The sequence below is a fragment of the Littorina saxatilis genome, linkage group LG16 (assembly GCF_037325665.1).
Source record: "Littorina saxatilis isolate snail1 linkage group LG16, US_GU_Lsax_2.0, whole genome shotgun sequence".
In the NCBI taxonomy this organism is placed as follows: Eukaryota; Metazoa; Mollusca; class Gastropoda; order Littorinimorpha; family Littorinidae; genus Littorina; species Littorina saxatilis.
Genome location: NC_090260.1, coordinates 45,994,349 through 46,013,519, shown reverse-complemented (window position 1 = coordinate 46,013,519; position 19,171 = coordinate 45,994,349). Strand labels below are relative to the sequence as shown.

General features: G+C 40.3%; 1 protein-coding gene and 1 long non-coding RNA gene across 4 annotated transcripts; one reads left to right on the top strand and one right to left on the bottom strand.

Moving 5' to 3' along the window:
• Positions 1-430: 430 nt before the first annotated feature.
• Positions 431-3,617, bottom strand: LOC138949770 (uncharacterized). The gene is made up of 4 exons (XR_011450431.1): positions 3,326-3,617; positions 2,920-2,994; positions 2,537-2,617; positions 431-2,098 (listed from the first exon to the last, which is right to left on the bottom strand). It is a non-coding gene; the product is annotated as an uncharacterized lncRNA (long non-coding RNA).
• Positions 3,585-17,711, top strand: LOC138949689 (zinc finger protein 436-like). Of its 3 annotated transcripts, none has more exons than XM_070321473.1 (3): positions 3,585-3,686; positions 7,669-7,850; positions 12,402-17,574. In XM_070321473.1, exons 1-3 carry the CDS (start codon positions 3,655-3,657, stop codon positions 14,501-14,503), a joined length of 2,316 nt encoding a protein of 771 aa, XP_070177574.1. In that variant the 5' UTR covers positions 3,585-3,654; the 3' UTR covers positions 14,504-17,574. The 3 variants fall into 3 exon arrangements, with proteins under 3 accessions (XP_070177574.1, XP_070177575.1, XP_070177573.1); XM_070321474.1 differs by lacking the exon at positions 3,585-3,686 and adding an exon at positions 3,735-4,102 and having other exon boundaries at positions 12,402-17,711; XM_070321472.1 differs by lacking the exon at positions 3,585-3,686 and having other exon boundaries at positions 7,368-7,850; positions 12,402-17,711.
• The last annotated feature ends 1,460 nt before the right edge of the window (positions 17,712-19,171 follow it).

The following is a 19,171-nucleotide window of genomic DNA, read 5'->3' as shown; positions in this document are numbered from 1 at the left end:
AGTGAGATAGTGAATGTTGGTACATTACAGGGCCGGACTAAGCAAAGAGGAGGGGGGGGGGCGGCGGGGGGGGGCGCGGCGGGGGGGTTGCCAGTGGTGGTCCAGGGGGATGTTCCTCTGCCCCTTGTTGGGGTCAGGGGAAGGGTAGGTCATATTCTGAGATAGGAAAATGGTCGCTCCTTGCATGAAACAGCATAAAATAAACAATAATACATTTTTTTTAAATAAGTGAGGTACATGTTTAGGTTGGGGAGGGGGGAGGTTGCATAACCCCCCCCCCCCCCCCCCCCCCGGTAGCCCTAGTCCGGCCCTGCATTAATTGTCACTGTATGGTGTGTGTGTGTGTCACTGTGACCAAAGATACATATTATTATGCTCTATTTGAGTTCATACAACTTCCAATTCCATTCAAACGTTAACAAAGTGTTGCTTTCTTTCTTTCTTTCTTTATTTGGTGTTTAACGTCGTTTTCAACCATTCAAGGTTATAACAAAGTGTTGCTGGTATGCGACTGAACATGTTCTATTAGGAAAGCAAAGCAAATTCCAGTGTACATAGTGGTCAACATAAAAACAATCAGACGCATCGATGCAAGACATTTATCAAGTGGCTGACAATTGATTTTGAAATGAAAACTGTTTGCAAAATATCTCGTTGTCAAAATTATATTTTGAACAAGTACATAAAGGAATTAGGTTTGAACCATAGCAAAATGAATATGTTTCAATTTTTCATGTTGCAGACTTAAATTTACATGGACTGATGAAAATACAGAACAGGCACTGAACAAGCCATGTGATACAATACTGAACCAAATAGGAAGAGAAGTACATTTTAACGACAGCAGATTTTAACACAAAAAATTGACACCTAAGACAACAATCAAGAAGTTCAAATTCACTTGATCAGATAGGATAGTTTGTACTGCATGAAGAAAGATCATACACAACACACTACAGAGATCCTTCCTGATTGTTCTCAACATTGTATGTTTTCAGCTTTTTCCTCAAACTCCTTTCTTTCCATGTGCATTTCATTTTGTCCAACATTGTATGTTTTCAGCTTTTTCCTCAGTCTTTTCTTTCCATGTACATTTCATTTTGTCCATCATTGTCTTCAGTTTGAGGTGGAGTCTTATTTAAAAAAAACAGAACATTTTGCAAAGTGTCTTCTTGAACAGCTTGTGAAAGATCAAATGAATACAAAGTGTCATAAAAACACACCGGAACAGCATCACTGTTCCTGCATGGTTCAATAAAGTCATCTGCTTTTGCCTGTGTGTTGATGCACAGGTTTCCCAGAAAATATGTTCCATGGACATCAAATCACCAAAGGGAAGTAATCGCTCTTTATGCACAGGACATGTGTAATAGATTAAGCGAGAGTTGTACGGAACCTTTTCTCCTGGCACGAGAGGATGAAAGTCGCTTGTATATTTCAATGCTTGTTATTCTCTCAGGTGCCAGGAGAAAAGGTTTTGTACAACTCTCGCTTACTCTATTACACAGTCATGTCGTAGGAATAAAGAGCACTTACTTCCCTTTGGTTATTTAATATCATCAACGCTTTGCCTCATTCTGTTTAAGATTTCTGCTTTGTGTTGCATGGACAGACACATCTGCAATACATTGGGCTTGACAAAGGTCAGTTTGCCCTTGTTCAGCATGCTTGTCATGTCAGGGGTGGTTTCACTCTTTTCACTGTAGGATTCAGGTGCGCAAGTCAGGGCTTCCAAACACTGCAATTTCTCATCTCTGTACGCACTCTTTTGGAGACACCAAACTCTCTGTTTTAGCTTTTTGGCAACACATCCTCCAACATACTTTGCATTGTCCTCTTCATCCTCTTTGATTTCTAATGCACTTACTGGTTCCCTAGTTTTTCTTCATAGGCCTTTAAGACACCAACAGTATAAACATGTTCAAGGCAATCCAGGCTGAAACTGCAGGGGATATTGTCAACTCAGTAATGCCTGAATGCTGGGTTGAAAAAGCAGAGTAGTACCTGGCCCATGCCTTCTCCTTGGCAGCATTCCCAACCTTGCCTCAGGGAACTAGGCAGTCATGAAGAAGCAGAAGTTTCTCTTCCAGATCTGCACCTAAAACACAGAAAATAAAATATTATAAATAAAACGACACACAAATATAGCAGAAATCAACCCAAGAGTGAAACTGAAGATGTAGATGCATGCACACAATCAAAACCAACAACACACGACAACAACCAAAAACTACACTTTACATGAATGGATGTGAACATATTAAATTTTGTATTCCATTTGTCGTTATAGAACGTGTTGACAAACCACTTTCATGAATCCTTATCATGTCTTTCAACTATGACATGTGCTATCAATGATCCTAAAAAACACATGAAATATTGTAGTGGCAGGCATGTACCTAAAATATTTGTAAACAGTAGCCTCTCTGTGCAACGAAGCAGTATTTTTGCTCGAAAACTATGAATGAAAGTGATCTTTCAGGTACTGGGACTTTGCAAGCTGATATTTTTTATATCGCCTTACTCAAAAACTTACTTTTCAATTACTGAATTGGTCGACAAGCCCTCTGAGCTCCGGTGAAAGGCAGTTGTCATTCTTGATAGATGCACAAGCGTTCTGCAATAAAGCATGCAATTTAGAAGTGACAATGAATTTAAAAACAACAGAAGACATCAAGCATATATCAAAACAGAATTATGCTGGAGGGGAAAGAAAACAAATATATTGCACTGATCTTTTTGATGTGTTGATCTGACTTCAGTTCCTGCACCATTTTTAACTTCCATGCATGATGTACATTCAAATCAATCAATGGTTCAGTTATAATATATCACTTATCGGTTATTTCTTGAATATCTGTTGTTCCAGTTCTAAATTTTCATAGTCTTTTACATAGATCTGTCAATATATTTACTTACTTTTGGCAATTCTTGGAGTTTCTTTTGTGGTGATGCTGTCATCTTTTCAGCGATTGAGATGTCGGTACTTTCCCCCTGAAAAAACAACAACCATGGAATAGAAAGGGTATCTATAAATCTACAGCCGAATTTCTAACATTCAGAAATTGTTCTGTTGCAAATTTGTCGGTTCGCTGAGCTAAAATAGTGGCCGATGTGAGCGAGAATTCTGCAGAAAAACGATCTGCTGATCAGCTTGCGTGCACAGCTTCGGATTTACCAGTGTGTCAGATGCTCTCGCGTTTCAAGTGTTAAAAACAAAAATAATGACGTGCTGTCCACAATCAATCTTTATTGTTGATTCACATGACTCATTTCAATCATCAGCAATGATCTTTTTGTATTGCTTTGTTTGCTTTTCACATACCTCAGCCACAAACTCCACCTCCCCTTCGAAATTCTCCTTCTTCTCCATGTGTTGAAAGACTGCACCGGAAGTAAAGTTACTGTCAAAACCTCTCGCAGCCGCAGACGGGAGTTCGAAACAGGGCCAGCGTTGGCGCGCGCGCAGAGTTGGCGATCCTGTCAAGGGATATCTATGGGCAGACAGACCAGAGAAATTCTCGCCAACGTGCTACCAATAACCGCCCGCGCATGCCACCAAAAAAGTGTTATTGGAGTACCATTCGACAGGATCGATGAACAGGCCTAAGGCCTTAAACATCGCAAGTTCAAGTTCAAGTTCAAGTTCAAGAAATGAACACACACTCAGGCACTGGGTCTGTTCAGTATGTGTCAATACATTATTTGTTTTGTGTCTATTCCTTTCTCATTTGTGACCCTCCACCACGAAATGAGTCGCATGTCACCTCGCGCTGTTCTGCGCTAGGCTTAATATAAGTCCGGAGAGTGTCTGGTAACAGTGTGAGGGTCACCTTAGTCACAGGCTTATAACTCAAACAGTTTTCGCTCTTTTCTAAAACGGTTTTCACCACTGGATAGAGCATACACAATTCTTTAGGAAAATGTAAAAATATGAAAATCATGCAAAGGTGACATGCGACTCAATCCGTGGTGGAGGGTCACATTTGGCAATTTTGTGCAAAACGACGTTAGGGGGGAAATCGATCTGATTGCTTGTTTAAGCATGGTGTCTGAAAAGCTTGTAAATCGAAAGATTGTAAAACTGTTTTGTTGAAGCTAGGTTGGTTTAAATGAGTATTTTGATATGCTTTAGTGTGTTAAATTCATAGCTCAGAATTGTGTTAAATTCATAGCTCAGAATTGTGTTAAATTCATAGCTCAGAATTCAGGGGCATTCTTTACTTATTTTTGATTGTACGGTGTACAAGCCAAAGAACATTATTTTGTCGTGAAATTAATTGACGGATTGAGCTCCAAACTTTAGCATAATTGATTAATTTGGTTGTTTGATCAATGAAAATGACGCCGGAAAGCTTACGTTTTCAACCAAGCGACATCATATATATATACACAACAGATAACTTTATATCCCCTGTCGGAATTCACGGATAATCATAATTCCGTCTTTGAGTTTGAGGCATGTAAACGAAATGCATTTGTACACAAAGATACAGTTCATTCCGTGACATCAAAGGGATCTAAAAATGAATTGTTATACTTACAAGTGCAGGTTCTGCAAATTTGGAGGCTTAGATGCCTCTGAATTCTGAGCTATGAATTTAACACTAAAGTTCAAGATTACCGCTAATTGCTATTGTGGGATGTTGACTTGTGTGTTTTGGAAAATATGATATGTAGCTCTAAGTGTTCCAAAGTGGTGTCGAAAACGCCGGAGTGTATACAGGACTATGCAGACCTGCCTACCCTTACGATTTGGGCGTAATTTACTGCAAATTTTTTTCCAAACTACGCCACTACGCTTTCCGCGATGGAAATATGATTTTTAGGAAACCGAAAGTGTGGCGTCAATCTATATTCCCGTTACTACGTTACTATTTTTAGAAGGTCTCTGCACGTTACTATTTTTAGAAGGTCTCCAGTGTTTTGCGCGTTTATCTCCTTTCCTTCGTGCGCCGGCAAAGCCGGCGTACACCCGGTCCCAGGCGCAGCCTGGTATTCGGCTCTACTTCTTCCCGGCGAAGCCGGTACCCGGCGAAGCGGGTAATCATCTAGTATATATGTTTTTGGAATCAGGAACGGACAAGGAATAAGATGAAATTGTTTTTAAATCGATTTCGGAAATTTAATTTTAATCATAATTTTTATATTTTTAATTTTCAGAGCTTGTTTTTAATCCGAATATAACATATTTATATGTTTTTGGAATCAGAAAATGATGGATCGTTTCATAAAAAAATAATTTTAATTACAATTTTCAGATCAATCAATTTTATTGAAAAATGAGGGTGTGACAGTTCCGCCTCAACTTTTACAAAAAGCCGGATATGACGTCATCAAAGACATTTATCGAAAAAATGAAAAAAAACGTCTGGGGATATCATATCCAGGAACTCTCATGTTAAATTTTATAAAGTTCGGTCCAGTTGTTTACCAAAGTCATTAATTAATTTTTAAGCCTCCAAGCTGAAATGCAATACCAAAGTCCGGCCTTCGTCGAAGATTGGTTGGCCTAAATTTCAATCAATTTTATTGAAAAATGAGGGTGTGACAATTCCGCCTCAACTTTTACAAAAAGCCGGATATGACGTCATCAAAGACATTTATCGAAAAAATAAAAAAAACGTCTGGGGATATCATATCCAGGAACTCTCATGTTAAATTTTTATAAAGTTCGGTCCAGTAGTTTACTCTGAATCACTCTACACACACACACACAGACAGACAGACACATACACCACGACCCTCGTCTCGATTCCCCCTCTATGTTAAAACAAAACTTGACTGAATGTAAAAAGGAGAAAAAGCCTAACGGTTTTGAGATTTGTGTTTCTGCAACTGTTTTGACATGTGCAAGTTATCCAGAGAGGGTGAATACAGCGAATACAACTTTTTTGAGTGCTCTAGCGCCGTTAGTTTGTCAGAACAGGAGGTGGTCCATATTAAGAGCCCTTCCCCTACAAGGTAGTTTAGGTACATGTACACATTCACAACATGCAATATTCACTCAAGCTCACTGTAAAGTCAACACTTTTTGATCGGTGAATGCAAAATATATTCAGAATGCAAAATGAATGCAACAAAAAGCAACTTCCGGATTCACAAGTCAATCATAACCAACATGTGATCGGACACATACACACAGCTGAACACTGGTCAAATAATTAAAACTTGAAAACTTTGTCAAATCACTTAAAGGTGGTCGTCTACATTTTTGCTTTTTTTCAATAATCTTATGGTTAGATTTCGCTAAAAAGTTATGTCAGATGATGCATGAACCATGGGGAAAAAAGTTATAGAAAAAAAATATATGTAAAAAAAGATTTTATTTTTGGGTAGCGTGACTCACGCTTCCAATATTTTGTTTTCTGTTTGCTGAGAACATGTGCTTTCCCTAAAAATACTGACCAATCAAATTCATGTCACAATGCTTATAGCCACGCCCAAACAAGTGCAGCAACAGTTTGACACTGGAGCGCTGTCCACGCTTTTTTTTAAGTGCACGAAATGCACGGGATTTGAGAGGAGTTTTGCGCTTGGCATTTTTCAAATAAGGATATCCTACTAGGAGTACTACGCTGGAATACTACAATGAATTTTCAAACGGCTACACTGGCTTCCTCTTTCCTGATCGAAAGGGGGTGTATTGTTGATATTTGTAGATAATAGACTCTGCATTTTAATGGTCAAATGGCGATTTCGGTATAAAAATGTAGACAAGGACCTTTAAAATTAACACAAATAAAGGGTGGATTTTGGTTATATGTAATTTTTCTTTACACAAAATCAATAAATCGTGTCGATTTTCACGAATCACAGACAAAGCATGCATTGCAAGCAATTTTTTAAATATTTTTTTAGACTTAGTAGACTTTCTGAACCTCAAAATCGATCTTTGGCGGCCATCTTACATTTACTGCGAACTGTACGACCGTTTGACTGACCGATACCGAATTGACACAAGGATAATAACGTACATCTCGCATCACTTTTCCAAGCGAAATGAAAGAAGTTGGCAGCTCCGTCGAGCCCATTTTTGGTCTCATTAAACACTGCATTCATTTTCTGCCTGATTTGTATGAAGGTTTTACCTGTCGCGCAGGTGTTCGGAGTACAGTTCTTACAAAACTGAAAGCACCCAAAATCGCGTAACGCTTTTCTCTCCAGAATGACTAGGTAAGGTTGGAATCAGAAGTCTGTTATTCATTGCTTACGGCATAAATTTGACACCATGTTATACCAAAACGTTCGTCCATTTATCCTCTTTCATCCAACACAGAAATGTTCTTTGCAAAAAAAGTTTATTAGAAGCAGGAGCCTGCCAAATAATTCAAGCGGGCTCTTTCCTTCTTTCTACGCCATGACAGATTCTTGGCCATATACTGAGGGGCGCGTGCCATGTTTGTAGTTTGTGAAAACAAAACACTTTTGAAAGACAAGACCACGACTTTTTTACCTTGAAAAATTGAAAATGGCTGTTCAGATGTTCCTGTGGCGGCTGTGCTATTTTGGTGGTTGTGATGTTGTGTGGGAAGAATTACCATAACGACCAGCTGCCATGGAATTTTTTTTAATTTTTACTGCAAGTGCAAGCAGAATAACCATTGCACCATTTCATCCTCGTTTTCTTCAAATACATGTACCACATTTTTTGTTCTTTTTCTACAGTAACGCCGTGAACAGTGGGGAACCATCAAGGCCTTCACTAGTGACCAGACAGGTACATGCAGAAGCTTCTCACTGCAGCATGGAGGAAGGAGACACAGCAATTCTGTCTGACATCAAGATAGAGATTGATGTCGCAGAAGAGACACCGCAGTACTGGCACATGACGGAACCAGAGCCATACGGTAAGGTTATAAACCAAACCTCTCTAACACTAACACTGTAATCAATGACTATAAGACTTTTGTTTCCTTCTACTTTAGTGCCAGAAAACACAGAAACAAAGCGTGTCTAGACCAAAACGACGAGATGTATCAAATTTGTAAGCGATGTTTTTAAAGCAGAAACAGGGCTATTCGCTGTATTTTTTTACCACGAAGGTCCCGTTGCTGTCGATTTATTTATTGCTACTAACAGCACAGTCATTGTCACATACTATGCAGAAACCATTTTACCCAAACTTATTCACGAGTTCCGCAGTCAGCGACCAAACTGCGAAACCCAGACTGCCCTAATTTTTCATGAAAATGTCAGTCTCCATGAAAGAAGGGCCGTAACTCCATTCCTAAAAGACCAAATGATCTTATGTTTGCCTCACACTGTCTTCAGACCTGAGTACACCCCTTGAGATTGCTGAACATACCCTCTTTGAACATCAGACGTTTTGCGAACAAGATTCACTGCACCCAGGACCTACAAAAAAGCCGTCAAATCAGAGCTGAAAAGCAACCCCAAAATAAGGTCACCTTAAGTCCTCTTCTGATTGGCTTAGACACTTGTGACTCTGCATCGATATTGGAGGAGAGTAGTTCTAATGACTGCTGTAATTTGAGCCAGATACGCCAAACGGTCTCTGCGAAAATCACATTTGATCCTTTTCTTTGGATCATACCTTGTATAAGACGTAGTGGCTATACAGTAGAACAGATTTTATCCTACATACGTGAGGGAGACTATGCCTCACATGCCGAACTCCGACAATAACGCCAGATTCCTTCTGCTGTACTGAGATTTAGAAAATTGCTGCCGTTTTTTCGAAGCCAAAGGTAATATTTGACTAGAGCTGACTTGACGTCACTGATTGCAGTTGCACACAATACGCTAACGACTGCGGTAGGCTAGAATAAACTATTGAAGCGCCTGTATGGTTTACATATGTGCTAATTAGCCACGCAAGAGACCTGTATGCATCATAAAATGGTGTTGAAGGCCTTACAAAATGTTTCGTCGGGTTTTTGTATTGTATTGTATACCCCTAATCCCGGTTGCGGCCGCCTGGTGGGTTAAGTGTGGAGATTTTTCCGATCTCCCAGGTCAACTTATGTGCAGACCTGCTAGTGGCTTATCCCCCTTTGTGTGTACACGCAAGCCAAAGACCAAGTGCGCACGGAAAAGATCCTGTAATCCATGTCAGAGTTCGGTGGGTTATAGAAACACAAAAATACCCAGCATGCTTCCTCTGAAAGCGGCGTATGGCTGCCTAAATGGCGGGGTAAAAACGGTCATACATGTAAAATTCCACTCGTGCAAAAACACGAGTGTACATGGGAGTTTCAGCCCACGAATGAAGAAGAAGAATAAGTTAATCTCAAATACCGGTAGATGCAAAGCTAAGTCTCCCCCCCCCCCTCCGAACACACACACAGAAGTACAAAACAATCACAAAGGAGATGCATTTATTACTGTAATAGATACCAGAGACTACAGAGTACATAGAGACGCTTCATCCTTCTTTGCACTGCGGTGCGCAAGTGAGACCGGCCGCCAGCGCGCGGGAAAAGAGCAACTCCCTGCCGCACAAGGAAGTTCGCGTATAGCGGCTGCTGTCGGCTGTGTTTATATATCACGTTTGTATTGATCTATCTGTTCTGTCCGGCTGACAGTGCTGCAAAAAGTAACTGAATGAAAAAATATGTTTGGTTTGTGAACATCCTTTTTAAATGACCATATAAACACCGCAGAAAATGGTGTAGATTGAAATTAAATCAAATTTACTTAGGCAATACCCGCTGCATCGCTGTAGTTATGCAAACATGATTTAAATCAGTGTCTTTTCGTGAACTAACCGTCGTTATTTTTGTGTGTTCTAGTCGAATACATATAGGTTACACACTCCGAGTTCTGATTATCTTGCATATTTTCCCGAGGGTCGATTTTCAGGTATTACCGAGCCTTTGACGAGGTAATACCTGAAAATCGACCAGAGGGAAAATATGCAAGATATTCAGGACGAGGTGTGTAAGCTATTTATCCCATTACTCCGACGTTTTCATTGAAAACACTTACTTTTTCCACTAAAACCTGCCCGTGCCTGTTTTCAGCTTACCAAAAGCCTCCGCAGTCGAAATTCATGTCAATGAATTCATGCGCAAAGCTAGTTCCCATTTGTCAGCATAATGGACGGCGTCATTCGACTTGTATGTGGACATTCAGTCATGAATTCATATTGCTTATAAAAAGGTCTGCTATCTGCTTTTACATTTTGAAAGTCATTTTAAAATATCCCTGTGTATATTTGACATCGGCTTTCGTTATACTCAATTCGGCATACCGGGTTTATATTTTTACCAGAATTGCGCACGATAATGGCAGCGCAACAAATTCAGTTCGGGCCGTGCTGGTTTGATCGTTGACCCAAGTCAGTGCGCATGCAGTGTTACTGTTGGTCAGTCGGGGATAGAAATGTTGGCTGTCATCGCGCTGTTCTGTTTCGGTTTTCACACGTGGATCACTTACATATTCAGTCGCCGGGTTTAGGTGAGCTAAAGCTTTGTTGTAGACGTTAAGCAATAAAGCTTGGAAGTTGTGTGTCGGCACTGAGAGTCGGTCGCAGTACATTCGCTTTCTATTTTGTCCCGGTCTTGAGTTTGAACACCTAAGGTTGGCAACATCTAACACCTCACATCCTCTTCTCTTCCCCATATATCTTAACTGTATCTCCAACTTCTTTTCGTCTTCTTCTTTTCATTTTAATGCCACTCCCTCATTTGTTGCTGAACCCCGCAGTTTACTCGACTCGGATTCACACAAGCCCGTCTAGCAGACGACAGTTCGAACAGTCTTGAACAGCACGGTTGTAAGCAGATTCAGCTATCAATTGAAGCAATACACTTAAAGGCAAAGCAAATAACCAAATGAGAAAACCTAACGTTTGATTTGACTTCATGGTGACTCTTCTGATAATGTTTTTGGCGTTGGAATGGATCTGAACGGGTTCCCAGCTACGACAACTTTTCCAGAGTTATGCACCGCAGGCATGCCTTCGACAATCAATGTCAGTTTCAGATTGAGTTTTCGAACTACCAGGTGACTGGGGTGTTTTGATTGCTCTCTCTCTCTCTCTCTCTCTCTCTCTCTCTCTCTCTCTCTCTCTCTCTCTCTCTCTCTCTCTCTCTCTCTCTCTCTCTCTCTCTCTCTCTCTCTCACGGTTCTGTGTAGATGGCTGTCTGTGTAAAAATTAGGGAGTATCGTCCCTTGATCCCACTCGCGATACTCGTTGAACATGCCTTTGACCATGCAGTCGCTTCAGCCAGCGAAATATCTCGACTCCGCTCTTTAAATCCATGCAGAATGTGCGTATCGTATGAAGTATTCTTTATTTTCTCAATATTAATAATAATAATAATAATAACATTTATATAGCGCTAAATCAAAAACTTTTGTTAAAAAGGCTTGCTCTAAGCGCTTGACATCTAAACTAAAACGTCATTCACACTCTTTACAATGATGTACAAGAACTTCATGTCACACTCAATATTGACACATGTAGGCCTGTACCTATACGTGATTTTGACTTTGACACCATAAAGTATTTCAGTCGTATGTTGAAAAAAGTAGTCCATCTGTAAACTCTGAATATGCAGATGACCTCTATAAATTATTCAATTGTACTCTGGAATCAAAGACAATGACAGTTGAGATCGAAACTCGGTTGTGATGGGTAATTCAGATGGTTGCGATGGATAATTCAGAATAATCACCTCCTCAGCTAACAGAGACAAAGAGACAGGCCATGGGATAAAAATACATACTGTATACATGGTCAGTTAAGCCTGAGAAAAAATTTTCAGGAATAAATCGTTAACAAAATATTTCACGGTTAAATCGGTAACTAAGGCATTTAGTCAACTTTGCGTCGTCCCAGCACCTCAAACTGATATGGGTAGTCGATTGCACGGAGCTAAGAAATTATCATGTAAGAAAAACTGTACACTACAGCAACTTAAACAACATTCTTGTGACCAAGCTGACTTTAATTAAAGAATCTTGATTGATCGATGATTGTCTTATTTCTTATTTCTTGTTCAGAAAGCTCTCTCTCTCTCTCTCTCTTTCTCTTTCTCTTTCTCTCTCTCTCTCTCTCTTTCTCTCTCTCTTTCTCTCTCTCTCTCTCTTTCTCTCTCTCTTTCTCTTTCTCTCTCTCTTTCTCTCTCTCTCTCTCTCTCTCTCTCTCTTTAAGTCAGTTACACACACACACACACACACACACACACACACACACACACACCCACACAAAGACCATGCCCCGCTGTGTTTTTTTTATGGTGCGGCTATGGTTGTGCTGCACGATATCGCTACTGCTGTGGAAAGCGAAAGTAGGTTTTTACATGTGTCCGCGTGGTGGCGCCACAGGGCTTCCTGTTTCAATTTTCAGCGCTGTATGAAGCGTCTCTGTGTACTCTACTGTCTCTGTAGATACTAATTTGCATCACCTATATCACTTGCATTCCTTTCAGTGCCGAACAGGGAGGTCAAAACAGCTACCATGACTGCAGTGCAGTCATTGGGCGGAAAAGCTGCAGTCAACACAGCTACCATGCCTACAGTGCAGTCATTGGGCAGAACAGCTGCAGTCAACACATCTACCATGTCTACAGTGCAGTCATTGGACGGAAAAGCTGCAGTCAACACAGCTACCATGCCTACAGTGCAGTCATTGGACGGAAAAGCTGCAGTCAACACATCTACCATGCCTACAGTGCAATCATTGGGCAGAACAGCTGCAGTCAACACATCTACCATGCCTACAGTGCAGTCATTGGACGGAAAAGCTGCAGTCAACACAGCTACCATGCCAAAAGCTGCAGTTAATGGGCACAGCGATGCCTGGCTCAAACCAGAGATTCAGACACCAGAAATACAGACTGCAGTTGACAATTGCAGTCATACTTGGCTGAAACAAGAGATACAGACACCAGAAACAGGGACTGCAGTCAACTCTCACAGTGATATTTGGCTGAAACAAGAGATACAGACACCAAAGACACAGACTGTAGTCAACTCTCACAGTGATACCTGGCTGAAACAAGAGATACAGACACCAGAAACACGGACTGCAGTCGACACTCATAGCGATACCTGGCTGAAACAAGAGATACAGACACCAGAAATACAGACTGCAGTCGACACTCATAGCGATACCTGGCTGAAACAAGAGATACAGACACCAAAAACACAGACTGTAGTCAACACTCATAGCGGTACCTGGCTGAAACAAGAGATACAGACACCAGAAACACAGACTGCAGTGAACACTCATGGTGACCCCTGGCTGAAACAAGAGATACAGACACCAGAAACACAGACTGCAGTCGACACTCATTGTGATACCTGGCTGAAACGAGAGAGATGGATAACAGAAACTCAAAGCATGGGTAGATTAGAACTAAATGAGAGACGTGAACCAGATCCAGTTCCAATGTCTGACACCACATTCCCGTGTTCAGGTCGCAAGAATCAGCAGGTTGTGATTACAACACATACAAGGCAGAAAAGGCATGCATGCAATGAGTGTGGTGCCAGGTTTTTACGGTCTGGTGATTTGAAGCAACACATATTAACACATACAGGGGAGAAAAAGCATGCATGCAATGAGTGTGGTGCCAGGTTTTTACGGTCTGGTTCTTTGAAGCAACACATGTTAACACATACAGGGGAGAAAAAGTATGAGTGTACTGAGTGTGATGCTAGTTTCAAACTGTCTTCTTATTTGAAGCGACACATGTTAACACATACAGGGGAGAAAAACCATGCATGCAATGACTGTGGTGCCAAGTTTTTACGGCCTGGTCAGGTGAAGCGACACATGTCAAGACATACGGGAGAGAAAAAGTATGATACGAGAGAGAAAAAGTATGAGTGTACTGAGTGTGATGCTAGTTTCAAACTGTCTTCTTATTTGAAGAAACACATGTTAACACATACAGGAGAGAAAAACCATGCATGCAATGAGTGTGGTGCCATGTTTGTACGGCCTGGTGATTTGAAGCAACACATAGTAACACATACAAGGGAGAAAAAGCATGCATGCAATGAGTGTGGTGCCAGGTTTTTATGGTCTGATTCTTTGAAGCAACACATGTTAACACATACAGGGGAGAAAAAGTATGAGTGTACTGAGTGTGATGCTAGTTTCAAACTGTCTTCTTATTTGAAGCGACACATGTTAACACATACAGGGGAGAAAAAGCATGCATGCAATGAGTGTAGTGCCATGTTTTTACGGTCAGGTGATTTGAAGCAACACATGGTAACACATACAAGGGAGAAAAAGCATGCATGCAATGAGTGTGGTGCCATGTTTTTACGGTCTGGTCAGTTGAAGCAACACATGTTAACACATACAGGGGAGAAAAAGCATGCATGCAATGAGTGTAGTGCCATGTTTTTACGGTCTGGTGATTTGAAGCAACACATGGTAACACATACAGGGGAGAAAAAGCATGCATGCAATGAGTGTGGTGCTAGGTTTTTACGGTCTGGTAATTTGAAGCGACATATGTTAACACATACAGGAGAGAAAAAGCATTTCGGTACGGAGTGTAATGCCAGGTTTTAGAGAAGCATCGATGTTGTTGCCGTTTTCTGATAGGGGTCAAGCTCAGTTGGCGTTCTTTAATATCAGATTTTTGTCAAATTTTATACCAATTTGCATTTGGGAAAGCTTTTGAAGAGAATTGGGGTGAGAACCAAAAGGTCGAGGACATTTGGTTAAGAGTCAAGAGGTCGAGGGTGACAAAAGGTCAACGGCGAAATGTCTAAAGGACAAAAGGTGGAGGATTGAAAAAAGGTCGAGGATTAACACATTTTATTTTATTGTCAGTGTCCATTTGTGAAGAAAATTCTGCTTCAAGTGCCTATTCGATTTTATTTTCTGTGATTTGCAGAGCTCCATTCTGTGTCTGTGTCCCTGTCCGAATGTCACTTTCTCTCCGCTTGGAAATGCTTTTAAAGTTGGAATATGGAAGAAAAAGAAGAGAAAACAAGTCGAGCTTTATAGCGTATCAGTGACATGTTTCACCAAACAATCTGAGTATCGAGCTGTGGGGTGTTCACCGTTGACCACACTACGCTTCATTTACCGACAAAGCCGTGGGTCCGTGAACAGAAACAAACACACGTCACTCAATGCACTGTTAGTACGAACACTGTTCTGAATAACTAAAAACAAGGCGCGTAAGGCAAAATTACTACATTTAGTCAAGCTGTTGAACTCACGTGATGAAACTGAACGCACGTTATTTATTCACTAAGACAGTACAGCTTCGTCAATCCCCGCGTGAAGGAAATCGCTCACTGGCCTTCCACGTGCAAAACGTAGTGATATTGACACGCCAGATTAGCGCGGTAGCATATTGTGCTAAGCAGGAAAGCGCGCTTTTCTGTATTCTTGTTTACTTTCTGAGCTTGTTTTGAATACAACCTATCGTATCTATATGTTTTTGGAGTCAGGAAATGATCACGAATAAGATGACATCATTTTTGGATCGATTTCTTACATTTTAATCCTAAGACTAATTATTCTATTTTCGTTAATTGTGATCACATTTTAAGAGTAAACATGACATAAGTATATATATTTTTAGATTCAGAATGTGATGAAGAATACGATGCAATCAATTTTAAATCTGTTTGCAAAAAATCGATTTTAATGACAACTTTAATTAGCAAACTCATTGATTACATTTTAAGCCTCCAAGCTGAAATGCAATACCAAAGTCCGGGCTTCGTCGAAGATTACTTGACCCAAATTTCAACACATTTGGTTGAAAAATGAGAGCATGACAGTGCCGCCTCAACTTTCACGAAAAGCCGGATATGACGTCATCAAAGACATTTATCAAAAAAATGAAAAAAACGTCTGGGGATATCATACCCAGGAACTCTCTAAAATTTCATAAAGATCGGTCCAGTAGTTTACTCTGAATCGCTCTACACACACACACACACACACACACACACACACACACACACACACACACACACACACACACACACACACACACACACACACACACACACCACCACCACCACCACGACCCTCGTCTCGATTCCCCCCTCTACGTTAAAACATTGAGTCAAAACTTGACTAAAGGTAAAAAGAACACACAATTTATAAAATGCACAATAGGCACACAAAGCAGCGTTTTCTTCAATCCCCCCGCGGGTTAGGGGGTGTCCCATATTGGGACGAGAAAGAATTTACCCGATGCTCCCCAGCATGTCGTAAGAGGCGACTAACGGATTCTGTTTCTCCTTTTTTCCTTGTTAAGTGTTTCTTGAATAGAATATAGTCCATTTTTGTAAAGATTTTAGTCAAGCAGTACCCCCCGCGGGTAAGGGGGAGTCCCATATTGGTTGGGACTAGAAAGAATTTACCCGATGCTACCCAGCATGTCGTAAGAGGCGACTAATGGTTCTGTTTCTTCTCTTCTTTTGTCTTATTTCTGCCTTACCAGTCCTTTCACCTATATTTCCTTCCAAGAAAACTCTCCCTACTATTCCCTGCAGTTTTCCAATTCTTTTCTTGTTGTCTTATTTCTACCTGACTGGATCCATCACCTTTATTTCACTTACCAAAAGTCTTCTTTTCCACATCCTTATTTCTCTGCACCCCGCATGTCGTCTGAGGCGACTAACGGATTCTGTTTCTCCTTTAACCCTTGTTAAGTGGTTCTTGTATAGAATATAGTCAATGTTTGTAAAGATTTTAGTCAAGCAGTATGTAAGAAATGTTTTGTCCTTTGTACTGGAAACTTGCATTCTCCCAGTAAGGTCATATATTGTACTACGTTGCAAGCCCCTGGAGCAATTTTTTGATTAGTGCTTTTGTGAACAAGAAACACTTAACAAGTGGCTCTATCCCATCTCCCCCCTTTCCCCTATCCCATCTCCCCCCTTTCCCTCGTCGCGATATAACCTTCGTGGTTGAAAACTACGTTAAACACCAAATAAATAAAGAAAGATAGCTCCTTGTTCATATATAGGAATATACATACATGTATACAAGGTAATATATTGTACTACGTTGCAAGCCCCTGGAGCAAATTTTTGATTAGTGCTTTTGTGAACAAGAAACAATTGACAAGTGGCTCTATCCCATCTCCCCCCTTCCCTCCATCGCGATATGACCTTGAATGGTTGAAAACGACGTTAAACACCAAATAAAGAAAGAAAGAAAGAAAGCTGGGAAGAAATGCGTAGTCAGTGAAGACTCTTGTGAAAATGTACAACTATTATTTGTCAACTGTTGTAATGAGTGCTGGGAAGAAATGCGTAGTCGGTGAAGACTCTTGTGAAAATGTACTACTATTATGTGTCAACTGTTGTAATGAGAGCTGGGAAGAAATGCGTAGTCAGGGAAGACTCTTGTGAAAATGTACAACTATTATGTGTCAACTGTTGTAATGAGAGCTGGGAAGAAATGCGTATATAGTCAGTGAAGACTTGTGAAAATGTACAACTATTATGTGTTAACTGTTGTAATGAGAGCTGGGAAGAAATGCGTAGTCAGTGAAGACTCTTCTGAAAATGTGCAACTATTATGTGTTAACTGTTGTAATGAGTGCTGGGAAGAAATGCGTAGTCGGTGAAGACTCTTGTGAAAATATACAATTCTGTATGTCCACTGTTGTGTGTAACTGTTCTGATGTGAAGCAGTATGTAACTTGCTTTTGTAATCCTGCAAGAATCCTAAAACACACAAAAAGTCATATTATAAATCCTGGTTTGAACTCGGACCTGAGAGCAAAACCATTGCTTTAAGCTACACGTATTGGTTCAAACATCTACACCAAAATGATCAATGTACAATGCACAAGTATTGAAATTAGGAACTGGAACACACTCACACACACACACACACACACACACACACACACACACACACACACACACACACACACACACACACACACACACACACACACACACTGCTGTGAGAATGCGGCCACCTTTACACTCTCTCTCTCTCTCTCTCTCTCTCTCTCTCTCTCTCTCTCTCTCTCTCTCTCTCTCTCTCTCTCTCTCTCTCTCTCTCTCTGTAATGCATGTACTGAATTTCATAGGTTTTTGTTTTTACTGACGTAAATTCTTCATGTGTGCATGCACACATACGCACACACACACACACAAACACACACACACAAACACACATACCTTATCAGTTTAACAGGTGAAGCCAGATTTTATCCTTAGCGGATTATGACTTTATTTAGTTATTCTGCACAAAAGCAGAACTATTGGAGAGAAAACAATTTTTCTGTAGCATTTCTGCAAAATGTCATCATCCGCCGAGTATCGTTTTTTTCTGCAGCAAAACAGCTTTTCTGCAGCATTATTGCGATTAACTTTTTTCTTCGGAATAATCTGTGACAATTTTCAAGTTCTGGAGAAAAACCAATGATCTTGTAAAGTAGCTTTTGTACCCGTCTCCCCCCCCCCCCCCCCCCCCCCCGGGATATAATAGCTTGCTCCACAGTGGACCAATCAGAAGGCGTGTCAGTGGTCATTTACTCCCATTCACTGGGCACTCGTGCGGAATGTCTTCTGTGTGATGCTACCGGTGCAAATGATACAACATAAAGTGAAAGTTTCAATACAGATGGTTATTTCTCCTCTGTTCAAGTTCAAGTTTTATTAGTCCATAACCCATGGGGGCATTTTGAACAATAAATACAATCAATACAATCATGATACTGTATATGCTAATATAGTAAATAAATGAAAAAAAAGAAAAAAAAGTATTTTTATGAAAAACTGTTACAAATTCTATTAATAAAGTCCAAAATATTCCTTAACAATGTCTTTTTCTTAATAGCAAACAACTTTTTAAATTTAAGTGCATTAGGTTTTTTCCAATAGTAAGGTGGTAACAACTCAGCTCTTTCTTCTTTGAAAAATTCACAGACAAATAAATGATGAAATTCATCACCTATGTCTTGTGATACACATTTAGTGCAAATTCTTTCTGGTCTCGGGATATTAAGATAACGTTCTTTCTGTACAGGCAAATTGTTGTTTAATGTTCTAAATTTCTTCATTGAAACACATTGCTGATATGGCAGGTGTGTGACATAGTCTTCACATGCAAAAATATCTTTAAACATTCGATAATTCCAAAACATATTTTTTGTTACATTTAGTCAAGTTATGACTAAATGTTTTAACGTAGAGGGGGGAATCGAGACGAGGGTCGTGGTGTATGTGTGTCTGTGTGTGTGTGCGT

What these genes read in the sequence shown, in the direction of transcription:
- LOC138949689 (XM_070321472.1), top strand. Translation starts at nt 7,559, where the DNA reads ATGGAATTTTTTTTAATTTTTACTGCAAGTGCAAGCAGAATAACCATT. An exon ending in GACGGAACCAGAGCCATACG is followed by an intron (nt 7,851 to 12,401) that starts GTAAGGTTATAA and finishes CATTCCTTTCAG; the next exon opens with TGCCGAACAGGGAGGTCAAA.